At 45.1% G+C, this 18,884-nt stretch overlaps 1 protein-coding gene, 1 long non-coding RNA gene and 2 other non-coding genes across 9 annotated transcripts in view; 1 reads left to right on the top strand and 3 right to left on the bottom strand.

Annotated features, from left to right (window-relative positions):
• Positions 1-8,537: 8,537 nt before the first annotated feature.
• RPL21 (ribosomal protein L21) lies at positions 8,538-13,268 on the bottom strand. Its single transcript, XM_040448091.1, has 6 exons — positions 13,230-13,268; positions 11,007-11,085; positions 10,439-10,500; positions 9,747-9,859; positions 8,845-8,995; positions 8,538-8,658 (listed from the first exon to the last, which is right to left on the bottom strand). Exons 2-6 carry the CDS (start codon positions 11,071-11,073, stop codon positions 8,569-8,571), a joined length of 483 nt encoding a protein of 160 aa, XP_040304025.1. The 5' UTR covers positions 11,074-11,085; positions 13,230-13,268; the 3' UTR covers positions 8,538-8,568.
• On the bottom strand, positions 9,576-9,702 carry LOC121013059 (small nucleolar RNA SNORA27). The gene has a single exon (XR_005782486.1). It is a non-coding gene; the product is annotated as a small nucleolar RNA SNORA27 (small nucleolar RNA).
• LOC121013054 (small nucleolar RNA SNORD102) lies at positions 9,970-10,040 on the bottom strand. Its single transcript, XR_005782482.1, has one exon. It is a non-coding gene; the product is annotated as a small nucleolar RNA SNORD102 (small nucleolar RNA).
• A 258-nt stretch (positions 13,269-13,526) lies between the features above and the next one.
• Positions 13,527-18,884, top strand: part of LOC121012766 (uncharacterized) — a 41,219-nt gene continuing 35,861 nt past the window's right edge. For 3 of the 6 annotated variants that reach the window (XR_005782288.1, XR_005782286.1, XR_005782283.1), the window contains exon 1: positions 13,528-13,760. This is a non-coding gene — a long non-coding RNA (uncharacterized LOC121012766). Of the gene's footprint in view, positions 13,765-18,884 lie in introns of all 6 variants that reach the window. The other 3 variants (XR_005782287.1, XR_005782285.1, XR_005782284.1) reach the window with 2 other exon arrangements.

Raw genomic sequence — 18,884 nt, 5'->3', positions numbered from 1 at the left:
AGGGGCAGCGCGGCGGCCGGCGGAGCGCGCGGGGCCCCGCGGGTTTTAAAGGGCTCGGCGCGCGCGGTGGGGGCGCGGCGGCCGCCTCCGGCTCCTCCTCCTCCTCCTCCCGCCCCTTCCCGCGGCGGCCGGGAGGGGACGCGCTGGGAGAGCCGAGGGGGCCGGTGGCCGCGGGCGTGCGCGCCGCCTAGGCCCTTGACGCGCTGTGCGCGGCTCCCGCCTCCGGCCCCTGGAAGGACCGCCGCCGTCCCGCGAGTGCGTGGGAGGCCCCGCGTCAGGCTGTGCCTGCGTAGCCCTGGGGGCCCCTCCTTCCCGCAGAGACGAACCCGGGTCCCTGGGCCGGTGGGTGAAGCTGAGAGCCCCACGAGCTGGAGGAGGAACGAAAGAGGGAAAGGTGCACTCAGTCGGGGGTGTCTCCGCAACAACGGGAGGGATAAATTCCTGTTGAGTGCAGTGGCCCTGTTTATTTCCAAAGGTGCTAAGGGATGACATTAATAGGGAAGAAAGAGGGGGGTGGAGTCCTGAATTCGTGACCTGGCTCCGGATATGTGAAGGCCCCTTCCAGGCAGTAATTGTTTGCAACTCGGCCTCCCCGCCCGACCCTCGCCCGTCGCCCCTCGCTGCTGGCCTTGGCTGAATCCACTCATTAGGGAACCCTCAATGCACATTCCGTCCCCTGGGAGCTTTGGCTCTGGACTGATTCTCCATTGCTGTCTGCACTTGAGTCAGGCATCTGCTTTATTACTCAAGTACTAAAATGAAGGTCGGTGAGGATGGGGAGTGGAAGAAGAGGACACAAAAGGGACAAGTGGCCTGCTCTCGGGTTTGGGGAGCCCACCGTAGGAAGGCAGAAGCCTTGGGATTTTATCCTTGCAGGTTCAGAACTTCATGCTTCTGGCCTCCTGTGTACCCACCTCAAATGTCCAGTTGCCTATTGGGCGGCCCCAGCCTTACTCGCCCCTTTCTCTTGGTTGAGTCAGCTGGCTTTGGCTGCATGGCAAACTGCATGAAACTTAATGGTTTAAAGCGACGATCCCCCACAGTTGCTCGCGAGTCTGTAGGTCAGTGGAGGGCTTATCCTAATCTAGGCCACAAGCAGCTGACCGAGGCTGGGTCCTTTCGCGTATCTGCGGAGAGCTGGAGAGCTGGCAGGGGGTGGGCGGCGGCGGGCAGGCGGTCAGCGGCGATGGGGGAGGGAGTCACAGGTCTGTCCCCACCCCGCAGGCTGGCCCGAGTTTGCTCCTGTGGTGGCTGGGCAGCGAGCGGAAGCAGAGGCAGAAAAGGCCTCTTGAACCCCAGGCTCCAGGGTGGAACCCGTGATCACCCCTGCTGCGTTCTGCGGCCCAAATTCAAGAGGGGAAGATACACCCCACTCCTTAGTGGCGGGAGCTGAAGTCACATTTGAAAGGGCCGAGTGTATGCAGGGAGGGGCAGAGAGTGGCGACCACGCTAACGCACGTGTCCGGACCGGCAACCTGTGAGCCATCCTTGATTCCAACCACTCTCTCCTCCGAGTTCCACCATTTCCACGGCCTGCACACCTTGGTGTCTCCCCTCTCCATCCCACTGCTGTCCTCACTTCTCAGTTGACTTCTTCAGGGCTCCTGCAGCACACTAGGAATCTCTCCTCTCTCAGGTTTCTTTGATCATTGCTGCCACCCCCACCCCTGTCTCCCAGTTCCTTTCTCTTGGGACGCCCTTGGCAGCAGGGGTCTCAACTGTCACTTTCTGTTGAACTGGTTTCCTGTCTCCAGGAGGGCAGAGACTCTCGTTTGTGCCTTTAGCATCAGCACATGGTGGTAGCTGGGACTTACAAGGTCCTTTGTTCACTGACCGACTTTCTGAATGAGCAAGTGAGTAAATGAAGTCTTCCCTGTGTGAACTGGAAAGGGCAGAAATCGTATGTATAACCATCGTCCAAATACCTCGGTTTTGAAAGCACAATGCTCTCAAGAGAAAGTGTTCCAGGAAGTGTCCTGAGATGAACTGCCGTATCTCAGTTGCACGGACTTTTGCGGGCTCACAAGGCAGTCTTTTAAACCTCAGTTTAACTGGAAAGATTTGAAGCAGGGCGCCTCCTTCCTCGACAGGGAGAAGGTACCATAAAGACACCTACTATTTACAAAACCTTGAAACTATCCGGTTCCAAAGGTCCTTCAGCTGCTCAGTAATAGGGGTCCAAGTTGTTGTCTCCCAGATTCTCTTGGATCTCCTTGGACACAAAAGGGCCCCTGCTTCGCCAAACACCAAGTCGTCAGCAAAGCAGGGAAGGTGGGACTCTACTCTTTGGTCTCTTTTTTATTATGACAAAATAATTCTCAGAACCCGCAGACTTTCTCTTATCTCTGAATCTCCAGAGCTGAGACGTTGAAAGTTTATCCAAGTATCTCCAAAAGACTGGGACTGCCACTCCCTTAGGACAATCGTCGTCCCTTCCTAGGAGCTAGCAGGCACACTGCTTCCCCATGAAAAAGCAAGAAATAGAAGAGGGGATCACTGTGGAGTAGGAGTCCACAGGACCTGCCACAAACACCCGTCACTTTCCCATTAAAATGCAGAACTCTCAAGGGAAAAGAGCACTTTCTTGGCTGAATCTTGGACTTATCTCTTCACCTCACATTCCCCATCTCACATTCCGTCAGAAATAAGATCGTTTTAATTTAAGGTCACCCAATAAGTAAGATTCCTAAGACTGTTCCTCTGTCCACTGATGATTATGTTCCATTTTGCATTCATGTTGCACCTTTGCTCAGAGAGCTCAAAATGTTATTCTTTGCATTTGCAGATAGATAATCCATGACCTTTTAATACAGACAATACGTTACGGACTGTTACTGAACATTATAAATAGCCTTCCTTAAATGGTTGCAGCTTGTGTTCTCTTTCATTTTGGATTTCTTTGTGTCCAGAGTGATGTAAAATTGTCCTGCAACCAATATAACACAGGCATACTGAAGTGGTTTTAACATGATAATGGAGATGCGTAGGCACAGATATAGATACACAAATCCTGTGGGCGTTTAGAATACACGTGAGTGGCACAATTTGGTAATTTGCAAATATCAGCCTCAGGACGTTATTAACCCTTTACCAGCCAAGTAAGCTTGATTTCTAGCCCTCAGGCAAAACTTTGCTGAGGGTACTTGTCTAGTTCAAGAACATCTCTCCCCCCACCGTCCATCATCTCCTAATATCAACTGTCTTTCCTGTGTCTCCTAAATCCTTGAACACTGAGCTTACTGGAGACTCACAGACTACCTTTTGGTAGTTTCCCCAGAATAAAAATTGTGCTTCTGTACCAGCTCCCTACTTTCAATCTTCAAAATTATTGAAAATCTACTCATTGCAAAGCTCTATTAAGTGCTGGTACAAAACACAGAGAACAGCTTTGTTACCATTTACTGAGGAGACAAAGTAGAAGACATTCCCGCCTGCCATCACAGACATCCCTAGTGAAACAGTGAAATTAATTCCCTTTTATAAAATTGCTTAATGTACAAAAAAAATTCGCATACATTTTTTCTTTAATCTTTTTTTTTTTTTTTTTTGGACAGAGTGTGAGCGGGGGAGTGTTAGCAAGAGAGGGAGACACAGACTCTGAAGCAGGCTCCAGGGTCCAAGCTGTCAGCACAGAGCCTGACATGGGGCTTGAACTCACGAACTACGAGATCATGACCTGAGCCAAAGTTGGGCGCTTAACTGACTGAGCCACCCAGGCGCCCCATTTCTTCCTTAATCTTAGGTTAAGCCTGTAAAATGGGTTAAATATCTCCTACATTGAGATTCAGACAAGTTTGGTACCTTACCCAAAGTCACAGAGCCATTCAGCAGTAGATGCCCCAGCCCCTCTGATGTCGTCTTGGCACTTCCCATCAAGGTAGAGAGCAGGATGGGAAACGCGCCAGTCGTGGACAAGGAGTGACAAAGCAGGTCAGGGTGCCAACTCCCAGTAGAGCTACAACGGGAAGAATTAAATCTGAAGGGGGCGGGGGTGGTGGTGGTCATCAGGGAAAGCTACAGGGAGAAATGGCCCGGTCTCTGAGCTTCAATGATATTTGATAGGTGGAAGCACAGAGGGCAAGAGATAGCATGTCAAGCTGAAGGAAGAGCATGAGCAAAACCATGGAGGTAGAGAGTATAATTCAAGTTCGGGGAGCTGGCAGACTCCAATATTAGGATGTAGCGCGATCCAAGAAGTTGGCGACCCCGCCACGGATGGCAATGAATGCTACCCTCCCTCGGGAATGTATCTGGAGCCCATGGAAAACCACTGAACTGTTCTCGAGGAGGGAACAATATGTAACTGTCAGTGCTAGGAGCATGTGAAACAGAGTATCATCTCTGCTCCCAAGGATCTTGAAACTATTTACTTTCTCATCTCCCAGAAGCAATTCTTCTGGATCTCCTTCTGGCTCAGGAGCAAAAAGTTCAATCACATCTTCACTTGAGCTGAGCCATCATCATCACCCCATTTCAGAGACAACAGAGCACCTCACTGCCTTTCTTTTCCAAGTCAAATGATTTCCACACATTCCAGTCTTGCTAGCCAAGGACGTCTGAGAGCATTTTCTCTGTGCTTTTCCCATTTGGGGCTTTATGAGCTAGCCTGTCGGTTACTCCTCACCACACACTCTGGCAGTTTGAAAAGAATCACAACCCAGAAACCCCGGGCTGCTTCCTCCCTCCTCTGCACACACTTTCCACCTCCGCAAGAACAGCAAGCAGATGCCGCCTCACTGTTACTCATAACCAAATAACCTGTCGAGCACATTCCGTGAAGTATCGTATTGGTATTGTCGAACAATACCAACTGTTTTCCTTTTCAGTGGGGACGGGACAAATACTGGTCTTCCAAAACCAATTGTTTAGAATTATTTCTCTTGCGCTCAAAAAATAAACCTGCTTTGTTTATATTTTAGCAACATTGTTTATATTTTTCCTATTTCTTTTCCCACCAGAGTACAGAGAAGATGCTATAGACATTAGTGAGAACATCAAAGAGGTATCAAACCGTGGGGTTTTTTTTTTTTCCCCCCTACCACAGAGTATGACAAATTTTATTCAACCCTCGGGATTGGGCTCAACTGAACAAAAACAGAGGCCTTAAAAGACACCTAGCTAGATGAGAAAAGAATTAAAAGTTCAAGGAGCCAGGCACCTTCACTTATGGTCATGGCTCTAACTGAAAAACAGGGTGAAAAGTTTTAGTTAGAACATTTTCCTTCATTCTTATCAAGTGTACGAAAAGGGAATTGCATGGTAAGAGATTCACTTACAATTTCACAACCTGTAACAATTACTCGTTTTTATTTATTTTATTAAAAAAAATTTTTTTTAACGTTTATTTATTTTTGAGAGAGAGACAGAGCATGACCGGGGGAGGGGCAGAGAGCGAGGGAGACACAGAATCAGAAGCAGGCTCCAGGCTCCAAGCCATCAGCCCAGAGCCCGACGCGGGGCTCGAACTCATGGACCGCATGATCGGGACCTCAGCTGAAGTCGGACGCTCAACCGACTGAGTCACCCAGGCGCCCCCAATTACTCGTTTTTAAAAGGACCTGCATTTCAAGGCGGGTACATAATCTACCAGTGCACACACACATCACTCAAAGCTCAGGGAATTGGATGCAATTTGTTTCACCAGTAATAAAACCCCTCCAAATGAATCTGGGTAGTCTATGCAGGATATCAAGATGGAGCTCCCCAAGAGGAAGCTGGAAATACAGTCGGGGCTTCAGAGAATGCGAGCTCTGAAATTTGAGTCTCAAGTGTATTAGAGAGGACTCAAACTTGAGCAAGCATCTCAACCACCCAGAGAGGCTGTGAAGAGTGCTGGGCCCAGCCCCCGAATTTGATTCAGTAGGCCCACATTCTTAACGAATTTCCAAAAAACGTCGATGCCATGTGGGGAACCATACTTGAGAACCACTGGCTTGGGTCACGCAGAAAATAGAGAACAGAGACAGATGCGGATCATCACGAAGCCAGAAAACAGGGTGCAGAGTCAGACAGGTAGAAAAACCTGGGTGAAGTAGGATGGCAAAAGCCTCTGGAACAGAAAGTTAGTCGTTGGCACGCCCAACATCAAGGAGGTAAAATCAAAATTGACGTGTTTGGTGACCCTTGAGAGGAGGTTCATAGGAACGGTGGGGGCAGAAGCCAGATTTGCACTGGGGCGCTAGGAAATTAAGTTACAGATGGGACAAGGCATGCACAAGAGAAGCGGCTTCATTTAATTTGCCGGCTGAAGTCAAGGAAAAGCAAGCGGAAAGGGTCAAGCGTACAAGATCCAGGAATAATCAACGAAACGAGAGCAGACGCATGTCAACACCAACGTTCTCCCCTCTGCTGTCCCTTTACACACCGTGCCCTCCTGGCTTACCTTGTTTTACACAGCTTGAAGTCTTAACTGCTCCTCCTAGATTGTCATCTCTGCAGTTTGTCCCCACTTCTCTGGTAGAGTAGGTAACAAGTATTCCCTACCCTAAGAATGTTAAGTTGATAACCACCCCAACAAAATGTACCAAGCAAGCGTGTAACTTGGCCTATCTGAGGCACCGCAAAGGTAGCGTAATTGAATTGGACCTTGGGGCTCAAGGAGTAGGAGGTCAGAAAGGCAGGCACTGACCAGACGATGTGGGATTTTATAAGGCCCTTGAGAATCTGGAGGTCGGAAAGGTAGTCAAGACACAGCAAAGACTGCATTAAGAGGCAAAGGGAAACCAGGCAAGTGCTGCAGGACGTGAAGCCAAGTCCGTAACGAATGCAGTATCCTCCCACCAAGTTAGCAAAGACTGAATGGGAACGGTGCGGACACCGGCATTTTCATTCATGGGAGGGCAAACTAGTATAATCCTTCAGGAAAACAATTTATTCTCAATGAATCGGGAATCTGGAAAACACATTGTAGACTCCCCGCTGTGTGCGAAGAACGATCTTTAAAGCGTAATCCTCCGAAAAGCCCCAAATGCCTTACGTGCATTCGCAGGACCACCGCTGCCACGGACTGCACCGCACCCCAGATGGGCGCTCGCGGGTCCCGATGAACTGCCCGAAGGTCACTGCCCTAAGCCAGCTCTCCTTGCGGCCCTTCTTTCCCTCAACATTCAGCCTCGCCAGCTCTCCCGCACCGAGCCCATCTTGTCCTCCGCCAGGCCTCTTCTCACAAGTATGTCATGGGGGTCACGGTTTAACAGGAAATCACAGGCCCTGAGTGCACAAAGGACCTCCGGGAACCGTGTGGTCCAATCCCTACACACCTGCGGGGAACACCCTCATTTCACAGGGGACAACAGAAAGTGAGGTTAACACGAGCTGCTGGAAGACAAGCCAAGAACTGTTGAGGTTTCTTGAGGTTTCCACAGCATGTGGGAGATTTAAATAATCCCAGAAAACAAGATTAAACGAATGAGAAAATGCACATCAAAAAAAAAAAAAAAAAAAAAAAGACAGTGCTTTCCTCATTAATCCCAAGAGCATTTATTAAATGCTTACTATGTGCCAGGCCTTAGGAGTGCAAAGTTACTAAGACAATCTCTAACCTCAGGTGTAATGGGGAAGACAAGTTTTTAAAAATTATAAACACTGTAAAAAAAGAAAAAAAGCAAACACACCTGTCGTGGTAATAGATTTAAGGGATTTAATTCTATCATCCCAAAGCAGATTTTCTCCTTTGATTCCAGTTTCATTCCTCTCCTTTCTCCTTAAAATACATTAGGGAAGGTTCACTTATGACATGCAAGGTGAACAAAGGACAATCAGGAATTCACCAACTTTAGAAAGCATAGGCAGTCGTGGGCAAAGGCAAGTGCAAAGGACCTAGGGCAACAAAGAGCGTTTCCAATAAATAAATTTTTCCTAACACCACGCAGAAAAACACTTAACAGGAAATGACAGGGAAAACAATTCAGTGGGAACCAGAATGCGTTAAACAATCTTTTTAAGTAATAGGCTTCAAAGGGAAGTTCTTTATCCTTAAAACATAGCTACTTAAGACTTGATACAAGTACTCAACTTTCCGTGCTTAAATGCAATCTCAACAGATAACCTTTCATTTGTTTTTAAAAAATCTTTTTTCTTAGTGATTTAGAGGAACTATTTTCAAACTACTATAAAATATGTTATAGGTACTATCTGGCAGTTCCTAATCAATGGAGTATATTGTACAATCAACCACTTCACATCTTTCAGCAAAAACAAAACAAACAAAAACCCCATCATATTTTAACGTTTATTTTTGAGACTCTAGAGAGAACACAAGCAGGGGAGGGCAGAGAGAGAGGGAGAGACAGAATCCAAAGCAGGATCCAGGCTCTGAGCTGTCAGCCCAGAGCCTGACGCGGGGCTCAAACTCATGGACTGCAAGAGCATGACCTGACCCAAAGTCGGATGCTTAACTGAGTCATCCAGGTGCCTCAAAACCCACAAAATTTGAATAAAGCCATCCCCCACTGAATTTGGATGTAAAGTTTGCTTTAAATACTTCTTTGGGGAAGACAATACCACGCTGCTACTCAATTAAAAGAAATATTTTTACGGTCTTGACGTCTTTTATTTTTTTTACATTTATCACGCCATGAATTCATAGGGAATGGGTTCCAACAGCTCAGGCTCCTTTCCATTGGTTCTCACAAAGTGTGCTTCTCTGGGTGGGGCAGGCTATTAAAAAAAAAAAAAGGCAAGGGAACAATCATGTAAACTACAATCATCAATTTCAAAGTACCCTGGAACCAAAAAAAAAGTAACATAGTCAATTCATTAACTTTCATATAAAAGAAAATGACCACTGAGCAAGTTTTAAAATTCCCAAGATCAATACCAAGAAGCCATCTGCCAAGCACTCACCTGGCGCTTCAGTTGAACCCAAGTACCTTTCTCCTTGGCTTCCTTCTTTTTCTGATCATTTTCCTTCACACGCTTCAGGAAGCTGTCTCGGCTCTTTGAGTGCTTAATGTGCTCGATACGTACATTAATTCTCTTAGCAAGAATCTTGCCCCTGGAGAACAGAAATCCCTATAAATGCTCCAGCAAAAATGTAACAAAGTCCAAAAGCACTTCTGCCAATTTCATTTATTAAAAAAAAAAGAAAAAACAAACATTAAGGGCACCTGGGTGGCTCAGTCAGTTAAGTGTCCCACTCTTGATTTGAGCTCAGGCCACGATATCCTGATTTGGGAGATCAAGCCCCACACTGCGCTCTGTGCTGACAGCGTGGAGCCTGGGATTCCCTCTCTCTCAGTCCCTCCCCTGCTCTCATGTGCTCTCTCCCCAAAACAAACAAAAATACCACAATCCATTTAAAATAAATCAACCACGAACCTTTTACCAACAAATAGGATTAAACAGCAAGGTACAGCTAACTTACAATCATTTATTAACCGTACTGGAAGAGGCGCTGAGGCAAACACCCCCCATTTGTAAGCTTTCTTTTAACGAGGTGACAGACCTCACAATACTAAATACGCAAACCAAATCGCTAACTAGGTTTACACCGTGTTCCACATCCTTTTATACTCTGAAGATCAGAGTTGCTTAACATCAAGTTCTAATGAACATTTTTCATTAGGTCTAGTTCAATTTGTTTCCTCTGACAGGATACAAGACAAACATCCAGTTTGCTTGAGTTTTGAAAGGATATTTCCTTTGCCCCACTTGAATGACCAATAAAGACATAAGTCCAATTGGCAAAGTGAAACGGGGGTATGAGGGAATACTAATCAGCTGGAAAGAAACCAGACATTACTTACTTAACTTGTTTGTTTACGACAATGCCAACAGCATGCTGGGTAACATTGTAGACTCTTCCAGTTTTGCCGTGGTAACATTTGTGGGGCATTCCTTTTTGAACAGTGCCCATTCCCTGTTAAAAGGAGGTCAGAATTATGCCAGCAACTTTCCCTTTTTACATCCTGACTCTTAGTAAAGTAACTAAGATACTCTTAGAATTTTTCTTTTAAACGGCAACTCCAGAGCTTTCAGAGCCGGTGAAATGGGTTTTTCACATTGCTTTAAGCAATCAAAAAGACAATCATCATCAAGCTCTGGAGCGCCAGGATTCTTTTAAATACCCATCACAAAAGAACGTAACTTTCACCGTTTTTTAAAAAACAGCAATCTCCATCTTCATCAACAATTAAATTTTGTACTAACGTATTATTCCTTTCCACCTTAAAAAACCTGATTTTTCCACTACCTGTTAACAAACAAGTAGTAAAGTTTTCAGATTCAAGAATAGCCCTTTAAAAACTCTGGTTTCTGGAAGTTAAATTAGCCATTCTACACTTAAGAGCTCTTATTTAGGCCAAAAATGTCCCCCTATTTAGGAGAATAAAAAGCCAGCAGGTCAAATACAATATACACTAGTATCTGAATTTCAGTATTACACTTTTCTAGCTTCTAATGTTGTTCTGTAGGTTATTTACCCAATTTTAGAATTTACCTTGATGTCCACAATATCACCTTTCTTGTAGATTCGCATGTATGTTGCCAAAGGAACAACTCCTGTCCCCCAAAAAATCAGTATGGTTAGTATCAAGATTAAAAAGTCCAGACTACAAAATACACGTAAGCTTACTAGCTTTCAACATACTCTCATCTTTGACAGTTGTATTTTTTTTTTAATTTTTTTTTCAACGTTTATTTATTTTTGGGACAGAGAGAGACAAGAGCATGAACGGGGGGAGGGGCAGAGAGAGAGGGAGACACAGAATCGGAAACAGGCTCCAGGCTCCGAGCCATCAGCCCAGAGCCTGACGCGGGGCTCGAACTCCTGGACCGCGAGATCGTGACCTCGCTGAAGTCGGACGCTTAACCAACTGCACCACCCAGGCGCCCCAACAGCTGTATTTTTAAAATCTTGTTGACAAAAAACAACTATATGAAATTTATGCTTTTTATTTACTACAAAGAACAAGTTAGGTAGATGCTGGTTAATTAACACCATTTATTAAAAACACATTATATGAATATATACTATGTTTGCTCTCAAGAAGGAAGTATCTACTTACCATGTTTTCTAAAAGGCCTAGAGAACATATAGCGAGTACCTCTCCTCTTTCCCTTTGTGTTGGTCATTTTGGCGAATTACTGAAAACAGTAAGTATAAAACGTCAAACAAAACCGCAAAATTGGTAATTGTCTTTTTAAACAAAAAAACCCCCCAATCAAACCCCGTAAATTTCAAATGCTTGCTTTACAACAAAAAAATCTAAGTTGACTCACCAATTATTTCCCATAAAGGATAAAACCCCATCATTTGGCATGTAGGATCTTCACGCAAACTGCCTAAATGCTATTAACATTAAAGCTACGAAGACCTGATTTTGGAACCCACACCAGTACTTTCCCTGTTAGAACATAAAACACAGAACTTCTACCCCACTTCTGTAGAACCCACCTGAGAATGCCGAAGGCACTGGAATTACTAACTGGACAGTAATTTACTGTTGGAGAGCAAAACAACTCAGCCCTGCATTTTTATGTGGTGGATTAAACCCCTTCTCTTATCGAGGTAATTTTTTGTGACCCTGTATCTCTTACACAGGGTCATGTCTACAAAGCACTCAGCAACTTTTTTTAACATTTTGAGAGAGAGGGAGCCTGCAGGTGCGAATGGGGGAGGGGCAGAATCTGGAGCAGGCTGCAGGCTCCCAGCTGTCAGCACAGAGCCTGACGTGGGGTCCGAATCCGAACCCTAAGATGACGACCTGAGTCGAAGTTGGACGCCCAACCAACTGAGCCACCCAGGCGCCCCCACCGAGCAACTTCTAGTGTATGTGTCTAATATTAAGTGGTAGTTAATTCATCGTTATCTAAGAATTCACATATAGGCATTTCAAATTGCATCTTTCACTGTTCCCCAAAAGGCTGAAACAATGGCTTTTATGCTTCAGGTCGCTGGAGAGCAGAGCTCCCATCTCTGGGAATTACTCCAACCACAAGGCAAAATATATGGAAGTCAGGCTTAACTTGATAAGACCCTAACATAAATCCCTTAACTTATGAACACTTCTTAAAAGAAAAGGGATTCCAAAGCACCTTCTTAGGGTAACTTGAGACGCAAAGGGACACAATGTTTCACCCGACCCTGCTTGAATCCTCAAATTCTCTACATTTGTACCCAGCGCATACAAAAGTGTGAAGTTCATCGTATACACAAGAGACGCTCTGCAGGTCCAAATCACTTCCCCGGGTCACAAAGTGGCAGATTTGATAATGGAAGTAATTTCGGACTCCAGAAATCATTCTGCCAGCAGATCCATTTTCCCCAGTAAGAAATCACCCAACACACGCTTTTGAAAATGATACTTGATGTAGGGAATAGTGATGCTTTCTTTAGAGTCACCAAAAGCACCAACCTGCACGCCACCTGCAGTTTGCTCAGCTCAGGTAGCTAAAATTTACAAACTAGACCCCCCCGGGGCGGCGGGATCAGAGCGGAAGTGGGTCGTCTCTAACTCCCCCCCCCCCCAAGAGTCTACATGAGACACACAACTATTCGGGAATCCTTTCACCGGCTGCCCCAGCCTTAACAAAATACCTGCGGCAACCTGAACGTACTTTCCGTTTGTCCAAATGCGACTTGGGCCTAAAATCTGTAACAACCGGGATAATTTCACAAGCACTAACGCCGAGGGGTCTGGGGTTCACATCCTGCGAGGCGACTAAACGGGCATCCACTCTTTTCTCGGACCACGGGCCCGGGCTTTCACACACACCCTGAGGCCTCCTTGAAGGTTAAAGCTCCTGACTTTAAGCCCGTTTTAACCCGTCCCAAACGACCGTAAGTCCCCACCCAACCCATTACAAGTTTAGGTTGCACATTAGGGGCCCAAACTCCACACTGAGTTCCAAAGGCCTGCCTGGGCCACGCGGCCCCACAAAGCCTGTCCGAAGGCCCAGACTACGGAGTCTAAAGCCGCGGGGACCCAAGAAAAACCAACGATTCCCTAAACTGACCCGAGTCGCCTCCCCGCTGTATCTCGACTTAGCTTCTCTGGAGCCTCTCCCCCCGCAGGGCCCCGGCCTCGCGGTCCGGTCCTCAGCCCCCCGGCCCAGACCCGGCGCACGCCGCTCCCGGTCTGATTGAACATGGCTCCACCGCCCAGGCCGGTGGGCCCCGAACAGTCTAACCAGTCCTTTTAAGGCCTCAAAGCACGACCGGAGCGGTCACAGGGCCAGGACTCAGGTCTGGGGGGCAAGCGGCACCAGGAGCCACGCGCAGGCCCTACCTGGAAGATGGCGGTTCCGGCCGAAAGGAAGGAGGCGGGGCTGCAGCGCGCGCCTTACAAGGGCCTACGGGCTGCCCGCGGCACTGCCTGAAAGAAACGCCAGCCGAAAGCAACTCTTCCGGGGAAAGGGGTCTTCTCAGAGAACAAGGGGAACCCTTAGAATATTTTTCTTTTTTGTCAAAAAGAGGCAATAGACCTACACAAGCTGACACTTGGATCTTTCCAGACAGCCCGGAAAGGGGCCTTCAAGGACGTCAAACAGGGCGCCGACGTCCTACGCGTGCCTACGTTCGCCTTTACGTTGAGCTTACGCCGGAAGTGGGCGTGTATTGGCGTCTCCGGGCGCCGGGGAGAGGCTGGCCTAACGGTGTTTAAGCCTTTTGCGGGGCTCCTAGCACTCGTATGTTTGTTTGCAGAAATGATTACGTGAGCACAGAGGGCAGATTGCAATGAGGAAAGCATATTATCCAGTTTGTGTCTTTCAAAAGTTCTTTTTCCTCTATGAGTCACGGCATAACCACGTTCTTGCTGGTAGGTGCGTAAATGTTACATCCATTTTGGGAAGCACTTTGTCAGAATAAAGTAAAACCTCAAATTTTCAAATACTGTATCCTGGCATTCTGCTTGTAAGTTCGTATCTTACAGAACCTTTGACATGTAGACAAGAATGCGTAACAGCACTGAGTAGAAGCAAAAGATTAGAAACCTCCCCTGGTGAGAACAAATACATGAATGGGATGCTCATATGAGGGAATATTATATGCCAGTAAATCAGTACTAAACCCAGAAATATGAAGCCAGAAGAGGAAGATGTAGAATGTATATAGCATGACAATTTATATACATACGATCTTAAAACATGTAACGCTACCGCATGTTGCTTAGGTATGCTTAGGAATATATGCATATGTATTGGAAGTACTCAAGAAATAAAAGGGGATAAAAATCGAACTTGGAATTTTTACGTCCAGTAGGAAAAGAACTGGAAAGTAGTACAAGAAAGGGTTTTGCGGGCGCCTGGGTGGCCCAGTTGGTTAAGCATCCGACTTGGCTCAGGTCACGATCTTGTGGTTAGTGGGTTCCAGGCCCCGCGTTGGGCTCTGTGCTGACCACTCAGAGCCTGGAGCCTGCTTTGGATTCTGTGTCTCCCTCTCTCTGCTCCTCCCCCACTGATAACTCTGTCTCTCTCAGATTCTGTGTGTGTGTGTCTGTCCCTCACCCGCTCACACTCTCTCTCTCTCTCTCAAAAATAAATAAGCATTAAAAAAAAAAAAAAAAGGATTCGATAAAGACTGTCTCCTGATTCCTTAAGTTCTTGAGCAAGTGAGCTCAAGGCAAGAAACTACAGACAGAATGTAGAAATTCAAAATTTTGAAGCCTATGCAGTTTTTAAAAATTACAAAGTCCAGATGCATCGGGGTTGTAAGTCAAATTTCAAAGTCAACAGAATAACATTATTTAAATTCAAGCAGGTTAAGATTTTTGTTGCTTAGATTATTTTTAGAAAAAAAATCATAAAAATAATACAATCATGAGAAAAGGATCAGACAAATTCTGCTATTGGGACATTCTACAAAATATCTGCCCAGCATTCCTCAAACTGTCAAGCTCGTAAAAAACAAGGGTAGTCTGAAAAACTGCCACGGCGTAAGGAGACGTGATAATTACATGTGATGTGGTTTCCTGGATGGGATCCTAACAGAAAAATAATAATTAGGTAAAAATTAAGGAAGTCTGAATAAACTATGGCCTTCAGTTAACAACACTGTACAAAATTTGGGACACCTGGTGGCTCGGTTGAGCATCCGACTTGATTTTGGCTCAGGTCATGATCCCAGGGTCATGGGATCAAGCCCCATGTTGGGCTCCACACTCAGTGTGGAGCCTGCTTAAGATTCTCTCTCCCTGCCCCTCTCCCCTGCCCACGCTCTGTCTCCCTCTCTGTCTCTCTAAAATAAACCAAAAGCCCTCCCCCCCCCGAAACTCAACAATGTACAAAACTGGTCCACTACCTTCACTGTATTATACCCTCCTTTGGTCTCTATATTCTTCTTTATCTAGCTTCATTTTTAGTAGTTCATTGTTATAGCCACTCTATCTCAACTGACTCAAATCAGTCTTCCGTATCACTCTCCTAAAAAATGTACCACCTTGGATACATGCAACCTGTTTTCTTCAACACACAGAGTGGTTTTTGTTGTTGTTGTTTTGTTTTTTAGAGAGAAGGAGGGCATGGTGAGCGAGGGGCAGAGAGGGGGAGGGAGGGAGAATCCCACGCACTGAGAGTGTGGAGCCACAAGTGGAGCTTGAACTCACCCGATGTGGGACTCAAGCTCATGAACCGGGAGATCATGACCTGAGCCTAAGTCAGATGCTTAACTGACGAGCCACCCCGGTGGCTCATAGAGTGTTTTTTAAATTAAGGTATGTTACATAAAAATCAAGATTTCTGGCTCCTCTTAAATCAGAGGATGTGACAACATAGGATTGGCACTGTTGGTGGCAGCAGTCCAGTGGCCACCCCCTTGAGACTGGATATATATTCTTGAGTTTCATGTCCACTCAGCCTGCTTCAGGTTCACTTGTCTTGGCCCCTGTAGGCATTTGAGCTTTTAGTCTGTGCCACAAATTCATGGTCAACAACTCTCAAGTGGTGCCTAACATCCCCACTGCAGTTCAGTTAATTTACGTACCTACTCTCTGTGAAGATTATTTCATGTTTTTTTTCTTCAGTAACCAAATCTTCCGTCCCTTTCGAAACTTCACCCTTTTTCAGCTGACAGTTGCTTCATGTTTATCAAGGTACAAACACGCTTCGGTCTTTCCCCTCTCCTTCCGGGCCCTACTTGACCTCATCTTCCCTTCTATGTTCTTCCATCAAGCTCCTTAGAAAAGAATCACGTGAAATTACTGTTTTTGTACATCAGAAACTGTCAGAGTTCGGCAGTGTCCTATGATTTAACCTAATACGTGATCATTATGATCTCTTCCTTACATCCCATTCTGTTTCCAGTTTGATCTGACTTTTGCCCCAATCATGCTCTTCAGACTGCTTCCACGTTGCCAAGACCAAAAGGTAGTCTAGGTTCGTGGTTTTCTTAATCTCTGAGAAGCTTTGGCCACTCCCTCCTTGAAACACTACCCTTTCTGACCAATCCACCGCCTGCTTTGCTGGTTTTCTTTTTCTTCCTGTCCTCTAAAAGACTTCTTCAGGATTTGGAACTGGCTCCCTTCTCTTCTCTTTCTACACCCTCTTCTTGGGGAAATCCACGTATACCTATAATTTTAAATTTCGTCTCTATCCTGCTTACTACCACATTTATTTCCTTTAAATTCAAGACCCTTCTCAAAACTATTCAGCCTGACATCCCTTCTTGGATACATTTTGGCATCTCAAAGTTAATGTGTCCAAAATAAAACTTACCTTTCCACCCCCAAACCTGTTTTCAGTGCAATGTTTCCCATGTCAGTAAGTGGCATAAGCCAGAAACCTCAGTTTCATTTTTAAGTTTTCCTCCCCCCCCCCCATATCCCATCCATCAGCATATTTTTTTCCAGTAATACCTGTAAAATATATCTCCGGATGGCCTGCCTCCTCCCATCTCCACCACCACCACTGGAATCTCTCCCCCAGACTAGCAATGGCCCCATTAAGGTCACTTTTTTCTCTCTTGCTTCTGCTCTGTCCATTTTCTACATAGCAGTCAGAATGATCTTTTAGAAATGTGAACTCAATTGTGTCATAACCTTGCTTAAAATCCTCCAAAGGCTTTCTGTTGCTCTTAGAATAAAATCTATACTCCTTACCTTGGTTTACAAGGTCCTGTATAAACCAGTTCTGGGTTATCTTCTCAGGGTCACTTGGTTTCCCCGCCCCAGCTCATTTGTAGCCTTCTGTGGTTCCCTGACCCGGATCAGGGCTTTCTAGCCTCAGGGGTTTTATGCACACTCTTCCCCTTTGCCTTTCCCATGGCTCATTCTTTCTCATCTTTTTTGCTTCCTAAGCATTAGCATCTGCATAGTTAGGAATTTAGTAAGGTGTTTAAATTATAGAACAAATCCAGATGCTGTGACCAAAGTATTGGCAATTACTGTGCTTCTATTTTAGGTAACTCTTTAAAAATCTTTTTTAGAGATTTTAAAGATTTTTGTCATAGGAAAATATAATTGGAAGGTGGCAGTTGTTTTTTAGCATAGTTTTTTACGTCACTGATCAGTTGGTCCAGGCTAAGTGTAACCAGAATCATATTACTTTTAGCCTAAGGAAATCATAATTAAGAAGATAAATATAATAGTACAACAATTCCAGAATTAATGTGTTCTTGGTGTGGCCCACCATTTTAGACTTTGTATATTGTTCTTGACTATCTTGAATAATAAATAATTGAACCCCAGTATAATGTACGTATATGTGTGTATGCACATATGGACACCTAGGTATATATGTGTGCATACATCAGAGAGAGAGACTGAGAGATTTTTTAGTTTTTATTTATTTTTAAAAAAAAATTTTTTTTTTCAACGTTTATTTATTTTTGGGACAGAGAGAGACAGAGCATGAACGGGGGGAGGGGCAGAGAGAGAGAGGGAGACACAGAATCGGAAACAGGCTCCAGGCTCTGAGCCATCAGCCCAGAGCCTGACGCTGGGCTCGAACTCCCGGACCGCGAGATCGTGACCTGGCTGAAGTCGGACGCTTAACCGACTGCGCCACCCAGGCGCCCCTTTTTTTTTTTAATTTTTTTTTTTGAGAGATTTTTTTAAAATACGTACACTAAAATGCACACATCTAAGTGTATACGTGGATGATTTTTGACTAATTTTTATAACTTTACAACCAGTATTTACGACAAAGGTATAGACCATTGCCATCCCTGTGGAAAATTCCCTGATGATCCTTTCCAGCTAACCCTCCTCCCCACCACAACCATCTGATACCCTGATTTCTACAATTATAGAGTAGTTTTGCCTATTGTGAAATTTCACATAAATGGCGCTCTACAGTCTGCACTCTTACTTATCTTCTTTTGTTCAGCTCAGTGTTTTCAAGATTGCATCACGTCATCTGGACCAATAGTGCGATTCCTTTTTCATTACTAAGTAGTATTCCACCGTGTGAATATACTACAAATTATGTAGGCATTCTTTTCTAGAGGGAAAGTGGGATGTTTGCAATTTTTTGATACTATGAATAAAACCGTCGTCAACATTTTGTGAGTATGTTTTAATGTCTTTGGGGGAAATACCTAGATTTAATGTTGCTTGACCATAAGGTGGGTGTATCTCTAACTTCATAAAAAATTGCCAAATGGTTTTTCCAAGTGAACCCCATTTTATTTATTTAGCATATTCCTCCAAAGAATGTAAGGCATTTATTTCTACTGTAGGCTTTTAAAATCGGTTTGTGTCACTAGCTCTGTCATACACATCTGAAAAACAAAGTGGTTTCCTGAGTCTCTAACAGTCAATTTGTCTCTACTTTGAGATCATTAATGTAAAGAATAAGAAAAGCGTTGAAACTTAAAAAGAAATGTGCAGTAATTGAATGTGGAAAGAAGGAAAACTCGAAAGTCATTCAATATTTATTAGCATCCAGATTAAGTCAGGTGCTGTGCTGAGTGATGAGACTATAAACATGAATAAAACATGACCCTT

The sequence above is a fragment of the Herpailurus yagouaroundi genome, unplaced genomic scaffold (genome assembly GCF_014898765.1).
Source record: "Herpailurus yagouaroundi ecotype Mexico unplaced genomic scaffold, PumYag 197, whole genome shotgun sequence".
Taxonomy (NCBI): Eukaryota; Metazoa; Chordata; class Mammalia; order Carnivora; family Felidae; genus Herpailurus; species Herpailurus yagouaroundi.
This window is presented reverse-complemented; position numbering and strand designations above follow the sequence as displayed.

Coding starts and splice junctions, on each gene's coding strand:
- RPL21 (XM_040448091.1), bottom strand. CDS start 11,073: ATGACCAACACAAAGGGAAAGAGGAGAGGTACTCGCTATATGTTCTCT. Junction 9,860..10,438: donor GTGATATTGTGGACATCAAG/GTAAATTCTAAA, acceptor TCCTTTTAACAG/GGAATGGGCACTGTTCAAAA. Junction 8,659..8,844: donor GGGTTCAACTGAAGCGCCAG/GTGAGTGCTTGG, acceptor TTTTTTTAATAG/CCTGCCCCACCCAGAGAAGC.